This window comes from Vipera berus (assembly GCF_964194415.1).
Source record: "Vipera berus genome assembly, chromosome: 4".
Classification (NCBI taxonomy): Eukaryota; Metazoa; Chordata; class Lepidosauria; order Squamata; family Viperidae; genus Vipera; species Vipera berus.
The window spans coordinates 100246485-100270806 of NC_138206.1; the positions used below are offsets into that span (position 1 = coordinate 100246485).

Below are 24322 nucleotides of genomic sequence, written 5' to 3' on the forward strand. Positions count from 1 at the left end.
ATTCCAATTTTAACCTTGTGGAAAGTTGAGGAAGAAAATTTTTGTTTTGTGTTAGAGGTATTTGGGTGGGGGGTGTTAATCCATATAATTGTGGTACTGGAATTAAAACAATGTTGGTGTTTCATAATTGATTACTAAGATCTTGCTGAAGCTTATCTCAATCTGTTTTAATATGCTTTTAAAACTGGTCCCAAGTTATTAAAAGCAGGTCTTCAAAACCGATGGATCCATTTAAAAGCTGCAACTGCTATGTTTGATTCTGAAGATCCCTAACAATATTGGCTGTAATTAAAATGACTTCATTTATATTTCTTTTTACAGAAAGCAAAAAAGAGCCAGTTATTTTTCAGTTATAAATTATGTCTAGTATAAGTATAAATCTTAAAACAAGTTATGAAGAAAATTTACATCAAGTAGACAAAAGTTCATTTACAAAATAGTTATAAAACTGCTGATGCTCAAGATACCAAGCCACTTTTAAAAATCATTCTGTGAATGGACAGCACGTAGGTATGATTTTTAATAACAAAAAGATTCCTCCAACCATCCAGTTACACATAGGCATTTTTGTCAAAGTGTTTTGGAGGCATCTTGGATCCTTTAAAATCTGCTGAGTAGGCCTTGGTTCGAGTAGACATCACAGAAGAAGGTCCGTTGTATGTATAAACCATCCTGAAACATGAGAAAGTTTAGAGCTCATTTAAATAGCAAGAAATATTGAAGAAAATGTTATGGGGTTGCTCTGTGCTTTAGGTTTTACTATAGACAGACATTTTGGAATACAAGGAAGGATGAGCACAGCCACTCTGCAGCTCATTTAAAGCAGCAGCATCAATTTCCAGGAACCTCCCACAGTTGCCTTATGGTCCCAGAAAAAGACATGGCTGTTTGAATGAATTGCAGGGGCTGCATGTACTCGCACCTTAATCACAACAACAGTATTGTACCCATCCATTATGTTCAAGGTGGGTAAAAACTTTTCAGACATTGCAGTTCAGGAGGCTACTTGTGGTCAAGTCTCGATATTCTTTAGAGTGACAGTTTTAACATGAATAGTGCTAATACTTTTAAGCTTTCTGTAACCAAAAGTTCAGGGTGGAAATTTGAACAATTTTCAAAACTGCTGTAGGAATACTTACTAAAGATTCTTTGTACAGCAGTCTTGAGCTTACAATCAAATAACCTAGAAAAATATACGGGTAGGTGTGTTCTGAAGAATATTCTTGTGTTGAGTATCACTTTGTGGGAAGCTAAAATTGCCTTAATAACCATACCATGGAGGTCATTCGGTCAAAGCCCTACAGGTTCAAATGCTAAAAACATGAGTTAATGGCCAAGCCAGGGAAAGTGGCTGTTACCTTATTATTGATGACACAGTGGAGGATGGCCTGTGGAACATCCCCAAATGTCACAGAGCTTCCCTTGGCAGATATTTTTAATTGCTTCCCACTAAAAACTGGGAAAGGGACCCTGTCATCTGACGTTCAGAATCTACCACTTCATTTTCAGAAGGGAATAAAAGCGTTAGCTTAGCAACCGTTTCTTATCCTTTCAGGCATGCTAGCAGCCTCGGGTGATTTTTTTTTTAAATTTGACCAAATAATCATGAAATCAATGCGTTTTTCCCCCCTCCATGTCCTTAAAACACTCAATTCAGTTATGGAGTTTAAATTTTTGAGATGTACTTGTATGTCAAAACAGGAAACCTGAGCTGGCTTACTCAGAAGTCAATCCTATGTAATTTAGGGGATTTATTCCCAAATTAAGACGATTACACGTAGCTCATGCTGGAAAGTGCAGAACCCTTCATGAGTTCCTATTCCAACCCTACTTTTATTGTCAGCATTCTCAACACAATAGGTAAAGTCACAGCAAATGCATTACTGCACTGTACCTTACGTCTTCTAGAACCCAATTTTGTCTCAACTTCGTATTTTGTGTACTGGGAAGAAAAATTAATGTTCCACATAACGGATGAATGAAAAAAGATAGTTTGGAAGGATAAGTAAGGACTACTAGTGAATGCTGCCTTGGTACTATTTAAGATAAAGGGAGGTAGTTGGGAAGTGATTCCACAATTATAAATCTAAAATGCCCAATAAATTTAAACATAACGCGTGAGTCATCGCATTCATGCATCTTAAAAGCATTGAAAATGCAACATGCATTCTTTTAAAGAAGCACTAAGCATCTTACATGGCATAAATCATCAGCTTGGGCTACGTGAGTTCTAATCCTATGCTTAAATCTTACAAAGATGAGCAGAGTCTGCCAGGTTTTTTCCCCTAAAAAACAGGGCTTTTAAATTCATCCTTTTTTCAACTAATCATTCTTGATTATTGACTAGGGTTATTTCTGAAAGATTTGCAGACTGGATTAGTGCTACTTCTTACAATTTAATCTTGTCGATCAGAAGGTCGGCAGTTTGGCGGGTCGAATCCCGAGTGCCGCGTAACAGTGAGCGCCTGTTACTCGTCCCAGCTTCTGCCAACCTAGCAGTTCGAAAGCACATAAAAATGCAAATAGAAAAATAGGGACCACTCCGGTGGGAAGGTAACAGTGTTCCGTGCGCCTTTGGCGTCTAGTCATGCTGGCCACATGACCACGGAGACGTCCTCGGACAAGCACTGGCTCTTTGGCTTTGAAACGGAGATGAGCACCGGCCCCTAGAGTCGGAAACGACTAGCACGCATCTGCGGGGGAACCTTTACCTTTACCTTAATATTAATTTTAATAAAAGCAGTTGTCTGTACCGTTGAGTTGGCTTGTTTTCGGCAATGGAGAAGCAGAATATGCTGCCACCAATTATGCAAAGTGATGCTCCAGCCCAGCCAATGAATAAAGCTGCTCCTAGTTCATACCTGCAGTTAGGTGATAATTCATGTTTAATAAATAGCTTAATGAACAAATCAGTTTTATTTAGTTGATAGGAAGGGTTTACAAGGCTAAATAAAGACATTCATTGTATTAACAAAAATTTAATTAAATATTTTGCTCTTTCCAGTGCAATCCTCAGCCTCCCCACAAAATCAGTAAGCATGGCAAGCATTGCTTCTGTCTAAAACAAGCCATTTGAATTATGGTTACTACTAATGGGCATTGAAGGTTTAATTTCCTCTTCACTTCTCCCAATTCTTAAGAGTTGGAGAAATTACTGTCTTGTTTTCCAGGGTTTATCTATTTACAAGGAAAGAGCTCATAAATTCCCTGCAATAAAAAAAATACTGGTGCTTTGCTGCATATAATTTAACAATAACAATCAACTATTTGAGTAATTATAATAGACTAATCATTTACTCCTTGCTGAGTCACAAAGAGAGCACTTGTAAATACAGTATATTGTGGGCACGCTGAACTTGTACAGAATTAGATCATTTGCTGTAAATGTTTTAGTTTTGGTTGCAATAACTAGAAAGATGAAAAGGATCCTAGAATATAGGTAATCGGCTCTCGGTTTAACTTCAGAAACAGAGCAAAAGTTATTTTAATTTTTGTTAGTTTCTTTTAACTACTGTACTGAAAAGACCGGAAGATCCATCTCAAGCCTATGGGCCATGTAATCTTCCATTCTAACATCACTGACATACTAATGGAATGCAAAAGGCAGCAGTGGTTATTTTATTCCCATTATAGCCACTTTAAACTTTATTTTGGGTGGGTAAATTAGTTCTGGTTCCTCTGAGCCAGGCAGATGGAGCAAAACAGCAAGTAAAGCATCTCCTACCTCAGTTTTTTTCAACTGGACTTACTTTTGTGCAATAAATGTGGGATCAAAGAACTCAGATGTTATTCGGTGAGCATAGAGGGAGCAACCAGTCAATGCACTCAGTCCTAAAAAATGCATCAAGTGCAGAACAGATTAATATCTGGAAATGCTTCAATACACATCAACCAGAATCTACAAACTAATGAAATCAACAGCAATTTTCCTACTTAATTTCATCTGCCTAGAAAATCACAGCTTTGATCATATTTACCTGAAAGAATAAAGATCAGTCCAGCAAAACAAGCAATTTTAGCTTTAGTTTGGTCTGAGCCTCCAACCTTTGTACACTTCATCCCAATCAGCGCAAATACAGAGCCAAAAAATCCAAGGCAGACAGCAGCAATCATGAGTCCTCTGCATGCTTGGATGTAACCTGAAAATACAAGGAAAAAAAATGGAGCGATGTCCACGTTCAAAGCGCTTTCAATGCAGTATAGGTCACCTGGATATATAAGACTCTTCTTATTCCCTTCTAATTAGGTGAACTCCTGTTAATGCAAATCTCCACCCTATTTTACAGATTTTTGCAATAATTCACACAGCAGTACCTAGCAGAGTAGGAAAGGTGGGAGAGGATACAGTGGGCAGTGTAAATCTGAATACACCAGTTTGTACTAGAAATAAAAGTGCTCCCAACTTTATTGTTAACACCATATTGGTTCAGTGATCTTAGCAACATCCACTGTGTCAGTGCTTAGATTGTCACCAATCTACTGTACGTGTATATATCCATCCTATCTATCTTTTATAAGAGGACATTGCAGAAACCCTACCAAGTAACCCATGTCGTAACAAAGGATCACTCAATGGTTGCTTTTGATCAACTGCACAAAAGTTCAGAAACAAACTATCCCTGTGTGCTTCAAAATTTAACACCTCAGGGACTTATTCTTCAAATTTAGGGAAACATTTGATTCTCTATTACAAGTCCTGGCAAACATTTTTGCTCAACTGAAAAGTGGTTTATTATTTTTATATGAAGAGATTTCAAGTTACTGATACAAATTGGGTAAATTATTTTGAAGCCTGCAGTTGCAAGGTGCTATAGCTGCTTATAGTCTTTAAAAAGAAGGGAAAAGGAATTTGCAGTAGGTAGACCATACTAGGGGACCAAATTGTGATCGCCTTCAAACAGGAGAAAAAAAAGCTCCCATTGTATTTATATCTTTTCTCATTCTTTCTGTCTGTTCTGCACTCTACAGTATTGAATTAATACTGATGAGTGGTTTTCAAATGAAGCAACAAAAGCAGAAATAAATCTACATTAGTTTAAGAAGCTGAAATGTGCCCCCCCCCACCGTTACAGTCCTATTAACAGTGTTCCTAAAAATCTAGTGAGCTCAGAAGCTCAAAGATAACTACTTTTAATTTCAGCAATGTAAATATTTAGTCATTGAGGGATCCCTTTTTCAAGTTCCAATAACATAGAATGTAATTGATATATTCATAAAAGTCAGGTATTTTCCCTGTATTTTGCAAGAGATTCTCAATATAAAAATACTGCTATAAAAGAATAAGACTTTTTAGCCCTGTCTGTATTTTTTTTTGCAAATTCTGTGATTTTAGATTGTCAGATCAAAAAGTCATATGTATTTTGAGCCAGCAGGAAAGCACAGAAGGGAATTCAAGGCACAAGTCCAGAGAGGCAAAGAACCTGGGAAATGGTAGGTAACTTGCAAATAGCAGGAAACTAAGCAGACAATTTTTTCTCCAGCCCTACTTGCATTTGCATCCCACCCTAGAGAGATTTTGTTGTACAATACAGTACACCTGCCTATAATTTATTTACTCTAAATTTTGGGTTTACATGATATTTTGCAATAAAGGGCAGCAGCAGCAGCGAGAAATTTAAAGTTACTTATCCTGATACTATCCATCTGTGTTTGCTCATAAGTCTGAACCAGAAGCTAGCCACATTAGGTCCATAATATTGGGCAAATCCAGCACGTAAGGACAGTTTAGGACTAGCTTATGTTAGGATTCCATGTGCTGTCCAAATCCAGAAAAATTGAATAAGCATGTCATGTGAATGCAGCCACTGCCTTGGATTCCACGCAAGCATTAGACTAATTGGAAGAGAAAATATAGCCTAACCTACCAAAAACAGAACCGTAAAAGAAAGACTAGGAATGCAAATTAAAATAAGCAAGGAAAAGGTAAGAGAACATCTGTTAATTCTAGGTGGATTCAAATCATTGGTTCCTGATGGTTTACTTTCCAGAGTTCTGAAGGAACTGGCAGACATGGTCTCAAAACCACTAAACCATATCTTTCGAAGTTTTTGGAGCATTGGGAACTACCAGAGGAAAAAGAGCTGATGTGGTTCCCATCTTCAAAAAAAAGGGGGGAAAAACCAGATCCAGGAAACTACAGACTAATCACATTGACAATACCTGGGAAGATCCTGGAAAAGATAATCAAGCCGCAGATCTGTGAATACCTAGAAGCAAGCAAAGTTATATCCCAAAGCCAACATGGGTTTGTCAAAAACAAGTCATGCCAAAGAAATCTTATTTAATCCTTTTCTAAGTGACTAAATTAGTGGACCAGTAAAATGTTGTGGATAGAGTACTGTATACTTAGATTTCAGGAAGGCATTTGACAAAGTAGACCACAATCTACTTCTTGATAAGCTAGAAAAATGTGGGATAGACAGCACCATCACCAGATGGATTTGTAACTAACCATACTCAATGTGTAGTCCAGAACTACACCCACACTGAGGGAACTTAGCAGTGGGGTACCCCAAGGTTCAGTTTTAGGCCCGGTACTCTTCAATATCTTCTTAAACGATCTAGATGAGGGAATAAAAGGCCTGCAGATGACATTAAGCTGGCAGGAATCACCAAGATTCCAGAAGATAGACTCAAGATCAAGATGGATCGCAACAGACTTGAACACGACCCTATATAACAAAATGAAATTCAGTGTAGAGACAAGTTTTTACACTTAGGCAAGAAAAACCAACTGTACAGGAATAAACTTGATCAAACCTAGCTCAATGCGAGTAACTGTGAGAGGGATCTTGAAGTCCAAGGGGACAATCACTTAAATTAGAGCCAAGCCTAGGCTGTATTAACAGAGGGATAGAATCAAGATCATATGAAATATTAGTACTGCTTTACAAAGCCTTAGTAAGGCCACACTTGTAATACTACATCCAGTTTTGGTCACCACAACATAAAAAAAGATGTTGTGATTCTGGAAATAGTGCAGAGAAGAGCAACAAAGATTATTAGGGGGATAGAGGCTAAAACGTGAAGAATGGTTGCAGGAATTGGGTATCTTTAGTAAAAAGGACAAGGAGAGACATGATAGCTGTGTTCCAATATTTGAGGGGCTGTCACAAAGAAGAGGGGGGTCAACCTATTTTCCAAAACACTAGAAGGCAAGGCAAGAAACAGTGGATAGAAACTCATCAAGGACAGAAGCAACCTAAAACTAGGGAAATTTCCTAATGGTGAGAACAATTAATCAGTGGAATGGCTTGCCTTCAGAAGTTGTGGGAGTTCCATCATTGGAGGCTTTTAAGAAGAGACTGGACAGCCATTTGTCTGAAATGGTATAAGAGTCTCCTGTTCAAGCAGGGGATTGGAGCAGAAGACCTCCACAGTCCCTTCCAACTCTGTTATTCTATGGTCTGTGTTCTAAAATATAGTAGGTTAATTCACAGCTTGATGTGATACTGCAAGCCCAGCCAGTATTATAGATTTAATGTTTGTACAAATGCAAGAAATATAAAATAATTTTTAATCCAAATACAAACAACTGAAATAATCACTGTTCCCATATTCTCTTCTGTTTACATGTTCCTACTGTTTCTCTGTTGTTTCCTACTCAAAGTTCAATTTATCTCTTGGCATTCTCTGTATCACACTGACAGCACAAAGCAAACCAAAAGGAAAAGCAATTTTCTCCCTGTTCCTTACTTAAGAAATGGATCTGTTCTAAGCAGACTTGGCCACAAGAAAGATAGCTACTTTTTAGATGGTGGGATAATTTTCATGTTGTTTCCTGCCAATGCTCTGTACTATTCTCAGTGCTAATTTTGGTAGTGGGAGACGGTTTTCTTAACAGTGACCAAAATACCCATTTTTTTCCCTGATATCTTCATTTGCTTCATAATTTTAAATGAACTTTCAATAGTGCATTCATTTACTTCACCATATAGATTATCGGTAGTTCTTGTCAGTAACTCTAAGCAAATTTATCTATGATCAGTTTTGGGCTGCATCCATACTGATAACGTGATTTAGATTAAATTTCATTCAGAGTTCAAGAGTTGCCTGAATTCAGATTTACGAGATTATCTAGCAACATACAGATATACAAATGCCCCTGTTATAAAAGATCTTTAAAAAGCAATAGCAATAACATTGCTAAGTGGAAAAGGAGTAAAGGACGACATGGACTTCCTAAACAAACAATGCATTTTTTGGTAGATTTGAGACATCAAATAGCACTCCTGCTAGGAACGCTGTGCCCCATCCTGATGAGCAAGTGCTAAGCTTTGATGTCACCTCTGTCCAGAAAACACTGAGGAAAGTTAACATTTGGAAAGCAGCAGGCCCAGATGACATCCCTGGACGTGTCCTTAGAGATTGTGCAAATGAGCTGGCTTGTGTTCTCACAGATATTTTCAATCTCTCATTGCAGCAGGCAGTGGTCCCATTGTGTTTTAAGACAGCCATCATCTTGCCAGTGCCAAAAAAGTCCACAATTACAGGCCTCGATGATTACCGTCCGGTTGCACTGACATCTACCATTATGAAATGCTTTGAGAAGCTGATAAAGGACTTTATTGTATCTAGCCTCCTGCCAGCATTTGACCCGCTTCAGTATGCCTACCAACCAAATCGCTCTACGGAGGATGCTATTTCTTCCGTTCTCCATCTGAGCTTGAAGCACTTAGAGGAAAGAAATACTCATGTGCGTTTGTTGTTTGTCGACTTCAGTTCGGCATTTAACACAATCATTCCCCAGCATCTAGTAGACAAACTGGGCCTTTTAGGCTTAAACACCCCTTTGTGCAACTGGATTTTCTTACCAACAGGCCCCAATATGTGCGAGCTGGAACAAATACCTCTAATACCATTTCCCTGAGCACAGGTTCTCCTCATGGCTGCGTCCTAAGTCCGCTGCTGTTCACCCTGTTGACCCATGACTGTTGTGCTAGGTTTGCCACCAACCATATTATAAAGTTCACAGATGATACAACAGTAGTGGGCCTTATTCATGATGACAATGTGGAAGCTTATCGCAAGGAGGTTGAGGGGTTGGTGAACTGGTGTAAAGAAAACAGCCTAGTTTTAAATACCAGTAAAACCAAATAAATCATTGTTGATTTCAGAAAAGGCAGGCACAGCCACACTTCTCTGTGCATTAATGATTCACCTGTGGAGATGCTTACCAGCATCAAATTCCTGGGTGTGCAGCTAACAAGTAGACTGGCTTGGTCGCTCAACAGTGAGAAACTGGCGAAGTGGGCACAGCAGCGCCTGCACTTTCTGCCTCGCATGAGAAAAGCTCATCTTCCTTCCCCTGTTCTGACCACTTTCTACAGGGGGACAATTGAGAGCATCCTGTCATACAGCATCACAGTCTGGTTTGGAAGCATCACTGCTTCAGACAGGAAGGCGGTGCAGAGAGTGGTGAGGATGGCTGAAAAGATCATTGGCAGTTCCCTCCCTCCCATCCAGGACATAGCACAGAAGTGTTGTTTGAACAGGGTCCGTAAGATTATCTGGGACACTACTCATCCTCTTCACAACCTGTTTTCCTTGTTACCTTCTGGGAAAAGGCTTCGTGGTATCCGTAGCAGAACATCCAGATTCAACCATAGTTTCATTCCATACATTATTAACCTTGTGAACTCTCAGGCTTCCTCCTTCTGTTATATATTCAGGTTGGACAGTATTTAATATTTTATTGTTATGTATATGTAGGTGTGGGTCTATACATACTGTATGTTGTATGTAGTATGTTTTAGGTGTGTGTCATGTATGTGTCTCACTTTGAGAGTGGGCAGCTAAATTTCATTTTTGATGTGCGTCATTGTGCCCACAATAAAAAATGACAATAAAGATGATCTGATCTGATCTGATCTTATCTTAATCTTTCCTGCCCAAAGAGAGTCCTTGGTCTTCCACAGCTGTGGAACTTCTCTCCTCAGGCATGAAGAGCAGGTGGAGCAAATCTCCAGGGTTCCAGGGTTATGTCAGACCTACCCCAGCTAGGTCCCTAGGAAAGAAAGACCCTCAACTCCATTTGATTGAAGTGATACGTTCTTTTACTAAGGATTAGTGGCTTGCAGCAAAAGCAAGGCTAGATCTAAGGTTCCCATGCAAAGCATTACAGATTTTCCCCTTCTCGTTGGCGCTCCCCCCCCTTGTCTCTGTCCAATATCATGCTGTATAAGTGTTTAGGGAACAGCTCGGATGTTTGGTGCGTACAATTCACATTCTTTTACCAGGTTTGGTGTCCTTGAAGACTGAAATAGGCCGGTTCTCACACCTCTGGGTTCCATCAAACCTGTCACACACACTCTACCCGCCTTGCTCATCTCTACTCTTCACATGCCAATTGCCTCCTTCCTCCGCCCCACCCCACCCCACAACAAGTTATGACAGGATGCCAGCAAAGCTGATGATGGCAGATCTGACAGGTTATGAAATGCAATAGGACATATTTTCTATATTTCCACCATATTCTGACATGATATAAAGACTACTACAGATACCTTTTTAAAGTTACCTGGACGAACCAAAACATAGGTTACTGTTATTTTATTTATTTATTTATTTATTTTAATTCCATTTATATCCCGCCCTTCTCCGAAGACTCAGGGCGGCTTACAAGCTGTTATGGTGAACAGAGAGCTCAAAATTATCTAATTGCCAAGTTACACCATCAGATCACCATTATGGAACAAGACAACTAATTTGGATATATTTCTCTTTGTACATCAAGAGGATAAAACATTTCTCTCCATTATTTGAGTCTGATCGATGACTGTACCAACTTTTATTGTTATTGTTGTTACATTATCCCTTATAATGCTGAAATCATTTCCCTTATAGGTAAAGTGAAAGCTTCACTTCATTGTTTTGATGTGCAGAAGCTGTTAAAAGCCTGGGGTAGTAGGGTCTCTCAGTTATTTCTTCCAAAAAAAATCATTAAAATAAGGGGGGGATGTTCAGAAACTCCTCCACCCATTCAAGGAATATAAAAAGGAGGCTACAGGACCATGTTAACTGTGCCTTGCGATTGTGGTTCTTGGTGCAAAAGAAGAAGAATGTTAAGAAAGAGGGCAGATCCACCCTTCACAGAAAGATCTGTATGTGTAAATACTGCAAACAGAATCACTTCATACAGCGAGCTTGAAATGTAATGTAAATGGGGCAGCCTAGATTAGAGTTGCACAGTCTAAGACCACCACTGCAGATTGCTCCAATGGTCTTGAGTATAGCCTTGAGGATCAAAATATGATGGATTCAGAAAATTGTTAAATCTATAACTGAAAAGTAGTCATTAGCTGTATTTAATTTTAATGAATAACAAATGAAATTAAATCAAGTTTAGTTTTTGGCCACGTTCCATCCAATACTTCATATCCTGCAGTTCTGACTCACCCCTTAAAGTCATCACCCACCCCATCAGAAAAGGCTATCTAGAGAAATGCACTGCCATTCCCATTTCTCCACCAATAAATATGAGTGTTGTTTGTATAAAGATCTGCATTTTGACATCCAAATCAACAAGCCAAAACTGGCCAGCTAATGACATAATATTAGAAAATTTGCTAGTGACACTTTTTCTAGCACTAATCTTCTCTCATTTATCTTATTTATATTAAATTGTTACATAATGAACAAAAATAATTGTTTTTAAAAGACTGGTTTTTTTTTATGATGGTGCCATTGCAGAAAAAACACATTTCAGAACAAATTCCCCATTATTTAAATTTTTATAGGTTTATATTTTATTAAGGGTTGTATACTGAGGCATGGTTGTTTAAAAAGGCCTTTAGTTAACTGTAAATGCACATACCTAATTTCAACCATAAATATAGGCCTGGAGCACATTCTTACTTTTTTGTGCTTTTCTAGATTAGAAACAACACAGGAAATACCATTATACCTGATGGAGCATTGGACATGGCTGTTAAGCTAGATTCCGTAAGAAGTGAAAAGTTACCTACACCTAGTTTTTATTACTAAAAATGGAAATCTTTCAATGTAACTTTTTTTGGGTACTTATATAGATCAAAATTAGCCACGGAAGTCATTATTTTCCGACACATTCAATTTATTGGCATTGGTAGTAGCTAATTGAGACATTAAATGTGCTGGAGCATGAAGTTATTTACCCAGAGGTCCTTTCAAGGTAATTTATAGCTGTATCTCCTGGGCAAAATGGTAAAGATTTACCCCAAGCATAACAAAATGGCTGCCACCCACCATTTACATGCCAGCATGTGATTTTTCACAAATAACAAAGTAAGGAGTAAAGAAGGAAGGACACAATTAGTTCTCACAAGGAAAACATACCAGATTCACATGGCCAGTATGAAAAGAATGTGCAGAATGTTCATCCAATCAAATTCATAGGGCACACTGAACCATTAACTAACAATATAGACTGGATTCACACAATATTAAAGTAAAATGTGATTGAGTATTTTCTGGTTCAACGTGGTTCATTATACCATAAGTGCAGCCCCTGTGTTAAAGCAGGATTGATCAAATGTCCAGAGGCAGTTTGCTTCAAGTGGACAGGAAGGAAGGAAGGAAGGAAGGAAGGTGCCCATATGAACAATATGGCAGAGGAGCCCAGCCAATTCAATACATGGAGCAATCCTTATAAGTGCAAGTAAGCTGGGTAGAAATCGCAGCTTTTTAGCCTCGCTCCTTGGTGATACATTCTCCTTACTGGGGATATAACAACCAACCATGGTGCTTCTAATTGCTATCTCACTGCCATACCAGTGGAACTACCAAATGTGTACCTATGTAGTTATACGCATTTACATGTATCATGTATGTATTTTGAGCTACCCTATCTAGGTTGCAAAAATCTGAGCTGCCGAAATCTTCATGTGCTCGCTTCTGGGGGGGGGGTGTCACCGGGACTTTTAAAGCACAGCTAGTGCAGCCCTTGTGTTTCATTGTGTTTTAACCTGAAGAGTCTCCAAATGTTTCTGAACCCCACTCCCCATCAACTCCAATCAGCATTGATAGACATAGGTGAACTAGGAACTGCTGTTTTTATATAATTAATATTAACCAATTAAGTATTAATTTTAACTTAATATCAATCATATTAAATCAACTTTTCACAGGATTTCACCCACATTTTAAAAAGCTAGTCTTGTAATGAGGCTAGCAGCCAGAATTTCATTTATATTCACAATTTTTTAAAAAAGGCATAGTAAACACAATTAGAAAGTATCTGTTTAGACACTTTTTAATTCTACAATTTGAAAAAAACACATATCCCACTAATTTATTCTCTATGGTAGCAATAGTGTGTCATATGCAGTGTATACTCCCATCAGTTGACTGTACTGTCAATGTCAAGACCCTAGATGTAGGAGATGACCAGGCTGAACCTGAGGGAGGGGTCAAAAACATCATCAGTCATGAATCCCTGTGTGCCCACAAGAGATCTAAGTCCAGCCCACCTTGAATGCCTCTCTTATCTCTGGCTAATTTCCCTTGACTGTTAGTAGCTCAGATTCTTGTAGTCAGCTTAAGCTTGCAATAAAACTTTACACTCATTTGAACTGATTTCTGCGGAGCTTGACACTAGTGACTAGACTATCTACAGACAAAAAAAAATATGTTGACGAGAAAAAGTTTTATTCCTCCCTCCCCAAATAAAATGATCACTGACACTGGCTCTCTAGATAGACTCTAAAGCAAAACTGAAGTTAATTGTGCCAGCTTGGGAGTAGAAGTAATATGACTTTCTTTAACAATAAATGAGAATAAAAAGAAAGAAGCTGGCACCCTTTGTTGGAGTGGCCAAAAGATAAGCACCCAATTCCACCTTACAAAACATTCCTGCAGTTTATACACATAAACAGATCCAGGAGAGAACTGGACATAATCTTTTATCACTCCATATATTAAGAAACTCAATATGAGTTACGCGGTTATTACATGCTATACTTACAACTCTGCCAGTAGCAGTTCTTACATCACTGGTTTTGTAAAACACATCCAGAAAGATAAAGTTACAGGTGTTTACAAACAAAAGGATCAAAATCATAATAAGTTGTTTATTACTAATGCTTCAATTATTTTCACACTATTATGAATACACAAAATCTATGATGATTAAGTTTCATATAATAGTGAGCACAACAAAACACAAATAAAACTCTAACATTAAACTTTAACCAATGTAACTAATCGTCTTCTAGCACAGAAGTCCCCAACGTATGGTCCTGCGGCCCAGCTCTTGGCTAGCAGGCCACAGAAACGGCTGGCTGGTGCGCACATGCATGGGTGTGTATTCCCCCCACTCACGCCCTTGGCCCCATTTGTGCATGTGTGTGGGTGCGAACTGGCATGCTAGTGTGGGACGGGTGTCTGCAGCCTGTTTGCACATGTGCTGCTAACCCATGTGGATTGCATGGCCCATTTGCACATGCATGAACAGGCCACTAGCCGCCCTGGGGGGGCATGGCTGTTCACACATGTGCATGGTGCCAATGCATGCTGCATGCGTCAACGGGGCTGCTAGTGCCGCTGGTGTGCATGGCCCCGTGTGCGTGCGCATGCACCAGTTTTGAAGCTGCTCTCCTTCTCTTGAGCCCAGAAAGGTTGGAGACCTCTGCTCTAGCATGAAAATGATCATATCATAAGCTAGCTATTACTGAAGAAATTTTTCAACTTTTGAGAGATTTCTGAGGAATAACCTGCTAACAAAAAGAGCTCATTCTCAATTACATAACAGCGTGACTGATTAATATAAGTGGAGGAAATTAGTCCAGAAGACCACAGATGATACAATCAACAGTTCAACAAAACATTCTACTAAACCCACAAAGATCAGACAAGATCTTGGAAGGAGATGTTATCTACCATCTCTCAAAGCCATGAATGGCAAGACAAAAGCTTTAACAGGTGTAAATTGACTTGTAGAGTAAATTTAATGGATTAAGTATGCTAAATTGATAAAACCTATTCATTTACCCAGGACTTTGAGGATGCTTGTTGTTTCTTCATTTTAGGTATTTTCTATTGCCCTTCAGCCAGCATAAAATTGTTTACATGGAAGTGAAACAGAATACAAATATACAAAATGAAATCATAAAAACAATACTAGATTCATAACATTAGAGCAACTGGAGAGTTAAATACCTGAGAGAATTAAAATGCTTACAATGCTTATAAAGAGACGTCTTTACCCATCATCCACTTCATCTTAGATTTTTGGGATTCTAAAGGAAACATGATCTTACATATATTCTTTATCAAATATAAATTGGGACTTCATAAAGTTAGAAATGAATTTCTTATGCTGGCTCTTACTCCTACAATTTGGCTTGGATCTTACCTCATATTTAATCAAAACGTAAGTGGTGAATGAACTGCACTACTGCTTTCCATTCACTCATTGGCTCCCTTCACAACTGGCTGCATTGGGTCAATTTCTTAAACATTACAGTTTTGTTAAGAGTTAAGCATGCCATCCGAAAGTAGAACGATGCCACCTCTAGATGCTTTATGAACTTCAAATTAATCCACTATAAAACATGGTTGCACTATGTAGTTTGGAATTGTCAGAGATAGGATGTGTCTTGGCAAGTCATAATTTTACAGTAACTTTCAGGTGTGCAGGACTACGAGTTCTGTCAACCATTCATGAACATGCTAGTAGGAATCCAATACGCATTTTATAATCCACATATCTGGAAAGCATCAGATTATAAATCCTTCTGAGCAGAATTCTGTACTGCACTTGCACTCTGACGCTTGTATTTATAAAATCCAGGTTTTCAGATAGGAGAGAATAAAACTGCACCTGCAGAAATTCTGTTTTGTAAAACTCTTAGAAGACTGTGCTTGCCTCTCCTTCTTTATACAGATGAAAGAAACTGAGTTTCTTTCCAGGTGTTCTGTCCTCCCCTCAAGGCTCAAGGTTTAGGTAAGTCTCTGATTCACAAACATAGTTTCTCTGGGAATTCACAAATTTACCCTAAGGATGAGGTGAAGACCTCTATATTTTACCTCTCAAACAGAGGACAATGTTCATAGTATCACAAAATAGCAAGGGTCAATCTGCCTAAAAACTAACACAACAGTACATTCCTTTTGCCTGAAAGCATCTCCAGGCAGTGGCAGAAGCCATAAATAAACAAAAAAACAAATGTGATTGCATCTAGAAGAAGACACTATTGTACACATTTTATTATTCAATCAAAGGAATATACAATGATTTCCAACATTGTTTTTGACTCTGACAGTCCCAGTACATAAAAAAACAAAATTATCTAAGTGACATATGATTAGAAAAAGATATGAGTGAATATACATCTAAGAAGCTAGAGTAAGATGCAATAGAAAACAAAGCTCAAAATGCGTTTGCTAGCTATAGAAAAGGGCTGGGAAAGAATTTTTTTTTAAAAGAACAGTTTTAGAAAAAATGCTTAATAATTCCTGGTTTACAATAGTATCAGTAAAGACAATTGTGGAAATTATAACTATAATTGTAACTAGGTCAGCATGGGGTATAAAAAGAGCAGAGATATATTGCATCAAGGATAGATACTTTCCAGATTACCACACATTCTACTCTATTCTCTGCTGGTAAGGTAAGTAACATAAAATTGAGTAATTCTGACTGCCACATTTTAACAAATATTTAGAAAAAAAAGAAGAGATGCAAAAGAGGGCAAAGTAAGAATGGTCAGGTGACTAAAATTGTATCTTACAAGGGTAGATTGAGGAAAAAAATATATGTAGTCTTAAAAAAGACAACTGCAGGAAATGATACAAAAGAAAGTTAAGTGTTTTTCTGTTTGCCTGGAGACCAGGATCAAAACTATATTGTTAAATTATGGAGAGTTCTATTCCTGAAAATTATAATTTTTTCTTAAAAGTGAGGAAAAAAATCAACACAAGTTACTAAATGTGGGAAGCAATTTACCTACGTTCAAGAAAAGATAGGCACTTTGTGCCTTAGTTCAGCTGTGTAAGTAAAAGTAAATCCTCTGTTTAAAACATTACTACAAGCAAACATTCCATAAAACAATATTGGTTAGTGTTTTATAAATTAATTGTGATTTGTCTTATTCTGCCCATACATTTGGTGCTATAAGCTTGGGACATATTTTGATACAATTTCACAGTATAATGAGAACATCTGCATGCAAAAGAATGATTTATAACTCATCCCAGAGACTCAGAGATTTAATTAAGAACCTTCCAGGAAAGAGTATCTGAGCCAAATCCTTATTACCCAATATGAACCAAAGTAAGCAATGAGTAAAAAGTAGGATCCATTCATTTATTTCCTGGTTTCCTATCTACAATTTAATTGTCATCAATTTTGACAGATCTTTCAAAATGTTAATATATAAGTAGTTGCATCACCTTACAAAAATGCTGCATCAAAATTTGATAATGCCAGCATTATCAATATATCAAGAGAAATGTGTCATGATAAGAAACCAAGAGACATAAACTGCAAGTGCTGAGACTGAAAATCATAATGAAAAATATATTGTTCAGCACATTTTTGTTATCCATGAACACAAATCATACTCTTAATTTTTAGCCATGGTAATGAGAGCAATCTAAATTCCATATTACTACAAAAAGAAAATTAATAATAGCTCAGATGCTTTACTAAGATGCTTAAATATTTCTCTGTACTGTACAGTATTACCGGTATGTAACCTTATAAATGATAGTGGTGGTGTTCGGATCATGAAAAATCTCAGCCTCTAAATTTTATCCAGCAGCATAACAGCCTGTCTTTTTATAGCCTGAATATTTTCTTGATGGACAATTAAACTACACAGAAATCTTAAAACAAAAAGCCTCTGCCTTTTATGTATTTACGAATCAAACCTTTGCACTGCTGTAATCAAACAACTCTTGGCAACTCACATAGAGTACAAAAAACAAAAATTAAAACATCCATCGTCAGATTAAAAAGCAATCGCAATAACAAAGATGGATAAAGTCATAACACACTTATTAAATATAACAACAAAAATAAAGGTAAAAAACAAGCAAGAGGAAAAAACATCAAGATGTCAAATATAGATTTATAGAAAAAACTCTGTACAAAAATTCAGTTTTTAACATTTTCCTAAAAGCTAACAAGGAGGGGACAGCTTGATCTTTAACAAGAATCAGCTCCAAAATTCTTGTGTACTTCTTCTAGCTTCAATCCCCAAACCTCTCAGAAATGTGGGACTATAAGTCGTATTTCCCTGCCTACTCTCATGCAAATAGTCGTCAACGTATGACCATAATTGACCTCAAAATTTCTGTTGCTAAGTGAAACATTTGTTAAATGAATTTTACAACCTTTCTTGGCACAGTTGTTAAGTGAATCACTGCAGTTTAGTTACACGCTTGTTAAGTGAATCTGGCTTCCCCATTGACTTTGCTTGTCAGAAGGTTGCAGAAGCTGATCACATGACCCCAAGGCACTGCAAACCGTCATAAATATGAGTCAGTTGCCAAGTATCTGAATTTTGATCACATGACCATGGGGATGCTGCAATGGTCATAAGTGTGAAAAATGGTCATAAATCACTTTTTCATTGTCGTTGTAACTTCAAATGGTCACTAAATGAACTGTTGTAAGTCAAGGACTACCTGTGTGTTGCGCTGATACTGGTTGCAACTTGGTAGACCAGGTGCCAAGCCATAAAAGGCCTATAGTCTTACCTGAAAAAAAATTAGATTGCATAACCTGTGGACAACATAGCTGATCCTCAATATTCCTTATAAGTGATGTGAAAAAATAAATAAAAATCTAAAAATTAAGTACAGTACTCTTACATTGTGAACTCTTGCTGAAATAAAGGTGGTTAAATCTAGATGGAATGAATTTTTAAATATTAGTAGCAGGAGCTACAGCTGGTAGTAAATTAATATTTACTTAAATTTAATATCTTCATATTTAATCCTATAAAAGGGGAAAAATCATTTAAATTTATGCAGCTATTTTAATATTTCAAAGACTGTCATAAACTTTCACTATCTCTACCTCTGGCAATACAAAAGCTGAGTAAGTTATTCAATGCTAAGCTAAACTAAATTTAAATAATCAGCATATTAATCACTTATTTATGATTGAAAATGAATGGCTCTTAGAAAACAAAATTAAAATATTTTGCACCAAGAAGAATAGTAAGGAAGGATTTCCCTTTCATATGACAACTTAAAGGTTAATCCTCATTTATCAACCAATCCTAGTTTTCAGCTTTGAGGGGACTTTAGGCTGTTTACTTTGAGCGCACTCTCTTAAATTTTCTGTCTGTCTGTCTGTCTGTCTGTCTGTCTGTCTGTCTGTCTGTCTGTCTATCTATCTATCTATCTATCTATCTATCTATCTATCTATCTATCTATCTATCATTTGATATCCCACTATCCAAATAATCTCACTATCCAAAGCAATAATTTGGAGGTACAATTTAAAACTAAAATATATGATCTAAGTATTGCCCCCAACAGACAGAAAATCACATAATTATTAGCCACATAAAATTTTAGCAATGCAATTTTGGGGTAAGGGATTATGAGTAGTAATGATGGGGCCTTGAGGCTAATTTCTTCCAGGAGCTATATTTTCCCTGTCTCAGCTCCAGCTCCAGTAAATACAGGTAGTCCTCAACTTTCAACAGTTCATTTAGTGACTGAAGTTGCAACGACACTGAAAAAAGTGACTTATGACCATTTTTCAAACTTATGACCATTGCAGCATCCCCACGGTCACATGATTTACATTCGGATGCTTGATAAGTGGTTCATATTTATGACGGTTGCCGTATCCTGGGGGTATTGTGATCAGCTTTTGGGACCTTCTGACAAGCAAAGTCGATGAGGAAGCCACTTAACAACTGTGTTACTAATTCAACTGCGATGATTCATTTAAGCAATGTGGCAAGCAAAGTCATAAAATGGGACTTAACAAATTTCTCACTTAGCCACAGACAGTTTGGGCTCAATTGTGGTTGTAAGTCGACCTGAACTTGGCAACCATCAAGGGATCCATTATAGGGATTTCCTAAATGGGTCTCACAAAAAGAGTTTGCAGGAGGGATCTGAACATAGCTATAATCTCTGGGTGAAATGAGGAGCTCGTGAATTACTCTACATGGGTAAATCATTTCTGACAAACTGGTCCTTGACAGATTCATGGGAGAGCTCTGATAGAAAAGCCAACTGCATAAGGCATCTTTCGTTCATCTGAGCTGTTGAGCTGCACCGTCTTCCTGCTCCTCCCAGCCTATCTGCAAATACCTAAGAGGAAACGAGTGATCAAAACATCCTTGGCAAGATTGGCATGCCAGAAGTGATCTTATCCCTTTTTTCCAAGATGTGGACACCTTAAAGAATTTTTAAAATCAGCTACAATCAGTTACAGTTGACTTACGACCACAATTGAGCCACAAATTTCTGTTGTTAAATGAGACATTTGTTAAGTGTGTTTTGCTCCATTTTGCGACTTTTTGCCACAGTTGTAAAGTGAACCACTGCAGTTGTTAAGTTAGTAATCTGGTTGTTAAGTGAACCTGGCTTGCTCATTGACTTTGCTTGTCAGAAAGTCGCAAAAGGGGATCAAACGATCCTGGGGCACAGCAAAAGTCATAAATATGAAACAGTTTCCAAGCATCCACCTTCTGATCACATGATCCTGGGGATGGTGCAAAGGTCGTAATGGTCATAAGTCATATTTTTCAGTGCCATTGTAACTTTCAATGGCCACTAAATGAAATGTTTTAAGTCGAGGACTACCTGTATAAGAGCTGTAATTAAAAGACCGACATTTCAGATGTTTGGTTTTGTATTGATTTATCCATGGCACTGAGATAGGAACTTGTGACAGGCAAATTCCTGAGATTCTTCAGTGGGCAAGTGCAGCTTTAGAGCCAAAAGCAACTGTTCATTAGCAACTCAAGTCCAAAACAAGGCAAACATACATTACATTTTAGGAAAGAGGATGATCAGGAAAGCAGACAATAATTAGTAAGAAACAGTTCTCTTCAAAAAGAACCTTAACTAGAATGAAAAGAAAATTAACCCACTACAATTTTTAGACATTTCTTTCAGGATTTCACATCTCTAAATATGCAAAGGATGGTTGTATCCTCAGCCAATTCTTACACTATCAAGTTCAAAACGATAAGGAGACAAAGCCATCAAGTAACAGGGGAGCTAGTGGCAGATTTTATTTTCCTGGGCTCCAAGATCACTGCAGATGGGGACTGTAGTCAAGAAATTAAAAGACACTTGCTCCTGGGGAGGAAAGCCATGGCAAATCTAGACAGCACACTAAAAAGCAGAGACATCACCCTGTCAACAAAAGTGCGTATAGTCAAGGCTATGGTCTTCCCAGTTGCAATGTATGGCAGTGAAAGCTGGACCATAAGAAAGGCTGAGTGCAAAAGAATTGAGGCCTTTGAACTCTGGTGCTGGAGAAGACTCCTGCGAGTCCCTTGGACTGCAAGGCGATCAAACCGGTCAGTCCTAGAGGAGATCAACCCTGACTGCTCTTTAGAAGGCCAGATCCTGAAGCTAAAACTCAAATACTTTGGCCACCTCATGAGGAGGAAGGACTCACTGGAGAGGAGTCTAATGCTGGGAAAGATTGAGGGAAATAGAAGAAGGGGATGACAGAGAATGAGGTGGCTGGATGGAGTTACTGAAGCAGTAGGCGTGAGCTTAAATGGACTCCAGAAGATGGTAGAGGACAGGAAAGCCTGGAGGAACATTGTCCATAGGGTCGCGATGGGTCGGACACGACTTCGCAACTAACAACAACAACAACAGGGGAGCAAATATTACACCGTTATTCCCGTGATCATATTCTAAACTTGAGATGGAGGGGCTGGAGCCAATCGCTCGGTGGCTGAATGGACACACCCCTCCCAAATCTCACCCCGCTTCTTGTAGGAGAGCAGCGCCCACCATACGGAACCCCGCCGGGCCGCCCTTCCACTAGGCAGGGCGGACACCACTAGCTTAACCGAGGGGAAAGGAAGGGAAGGGAGGGAGAGAAGGGGAGCCTTGCAGACCGTCCAGCGCCAGCATGGAGGGAAAATCCTTGCAGTTGGACACCCCGGTGGAGTCGGTCACGCAGGTCTTCCAAAGGTTGGCCCAGAAAGTAGCCGTAGTGATGACGGTGCCGTCGATGGAGGACACCTTCCAGTAGTCGGTGGGCAGCGTGGAAGACACCAGCACCCAGCCGGAGATGACCAGCAGGAAAGCCAGGATTTCGACGACCGCGCTGGCCATGGCCGACGGGACGGAGCGGAGCGGCGAGGGCGCGCGAGCCTTCTACCTGCGCTCCGCTGGCCGACCGACTGAGCACAGCCGGCTGCCGCGGCCCCGCCGAGCTCCCACCCGCGCGGCATCCTCCGGGCCGAGAGGGAGGGGGAAGGAGGCACGCCTCCCGCCCAATCCCGGCCGTGAGGTGGCGCTGCCGGCGGGCAGGACCGGCTTCGACGGCTAGAGCAGCGTTTCCCAACCTTAGGAACTTGAAGATGCGTGGACTTCAACTCCCAGAATTCCCCAGCCAGCATAGCTGGCTGGGGAATTCTGGGAGTTGAAGTCCACGCATCTTCAAGTTCCTAAGGTTGGGAAACGCTGGGCTAGAGAGAGAGAGAGAGAGAGAGAGAGACCCGTGTCTCCAAATGGGCTGCCAGCCCTCGGCGCTCACTGCCCGCGTTTCCGCCCCGAGCCCGACGGTGGCCCTCTGAGCAGAGGGCGGGCCCGTCTGGGCAGCCCAGCCAGAAGCGACCAGGGGTGGCGGCGGCGGCGGCGGCGGCAGCGGCCTTCTCTTCCTCAATTGCATCCGCGCAGGAAAAGGACGGGGGTCACGCCTGATCCATTCCAAATATTGGCGGCAGGTTGGGGTGAGATTCCCACACGGCAAGATTTCTATCATGCGCGTGTAGAGAAACTGTGTACAAATAGGTAAAACAGGTGTGTCCGGGACCTAGGTAGGTGCTTTTCCCTCGCTCCGCTGTCCCCAAATACAGATAGTCCTCGACTTATGATCACAGTGGAGCCCAACATTTCTATTGCGAAGTGAGACGTTTGTTAAGTCAGCTTTGCCCCATTGTACGATCCTTTTTGCCACGGGTGCTAAGTGAATGACTGCAGTTGTTAAGTTAGGGACATGGTTGTTAAGTGAATCTGGCTTCCCCATTTTTTTTTATTGAAAAGTTTTACAATACATTTTTGAATACAACCCCCCCTCCCCCTCCCCTTTCCCCACCCTGACTTCCCAGAGCTAAATACAGGGTATAGAAATACAAACAAACATAATCTAAAATATGCAAACAACAATAAAATATTAAATTTTATCGCACTTTAACTCTTAATAAAATAACTACAAGCTAATTATACATCATATAAATCCGCTACTTATTCAAATGCTAAGTGAAACTTTTTAGTCCCATATTTATTCTGAATATAATCAATCCATCTCTTCCACTCCACAGTGTATCTCTGTTGCGATTGATCTTTCAAATACGCTGAAATCTTTGCCATCTCCGCCAAGTTAGAAACTTTTAAAGTCCATTCTTCTATAGTCGGCAGTTCTTCCTTTTTCCAATATTGCGCTACTAAAAGTCTCGCTGCCGTAATTAAATTCAACATCAACTTAGTATCTACAACGGTGGTATCTGTAATAATACCCAATAAAAACAGTTGCGGAGAGAACTTTATCCTTTTCTTAAATATTTTTTGCATATTCCACCAAATTTTAATCCAAAAAGCTTTAACTTTTTTACAAGTCCACCATATATGAAAATACGTTGCATCCTCACAACCACCCCTCCAACATTTGGGCTGGCAGTTCGGATACATACTTGCTAATTTTTTTGGATCTAAATGCCACCTATAAAACATTTTATAAAAATTCTCTCTTAAATTTTGGGCCTGTGTAAATTTTACATTTCTAACCCATATCTTTTCCCAGGTATCCATTGTAATAACTTCTTGAAAATTCTGAGCCCACTTTATCATACAATCTTTAACAAGTTCCGTCTCTGAATCAATCTGGCTTTCCCATTGACTTTGCTGGTCAGAAGGTCACAAAAGGGGATCACATGACTCCAGGAGAATGCAACTGTCATAAATATGAGTCGGTTGTGAAACATCTGAATTTTTGATCAACTGATCTTGGGGAATGCTGCAATGGTTATAAGTGTGAAAAATGGTCATCAGTCACTTTTTTCAGTGCTGTTGTAACTAAAAGGACTGTTGTAAGTTGAGGACTACCTGTACTCTTTGGGGAAGGCCTGCCATTCTCCTGGTTTTCGGGGTTGTTACTTGAAACTTTCCCAGCACTATGACC

General features: G+C 39.1%; 1 protein-coding gene across 1 annotated transcript; it reads right to left on the reverse strand.

The window, feature by feature from the left end:
• Positions 1 to 551: 551 nt before the first annotated feature.
• On the reverse strand, positions 552 to 22254 carry CLDN10 (claudin 10; the record flags this gene model as incomplete). Its single annotated transcript, XM_081326502.1, has 5 exons — positions 552 to 672; positions 2754 to 2861; positions 3750 to 3831; positions 3978 to 4139; positions 22035 to 22254. The coding sequence occupies 5 exons, from the start codon at positions 22252 to 22254 to the stop codon at positions 552 to 554; spliced, it is 693 nt and encodes a 230-aa protein (XP_081182628.1).
• Between the last annotated feature and the right edge of the window lie 2068 nt (positions 22255 to 24322).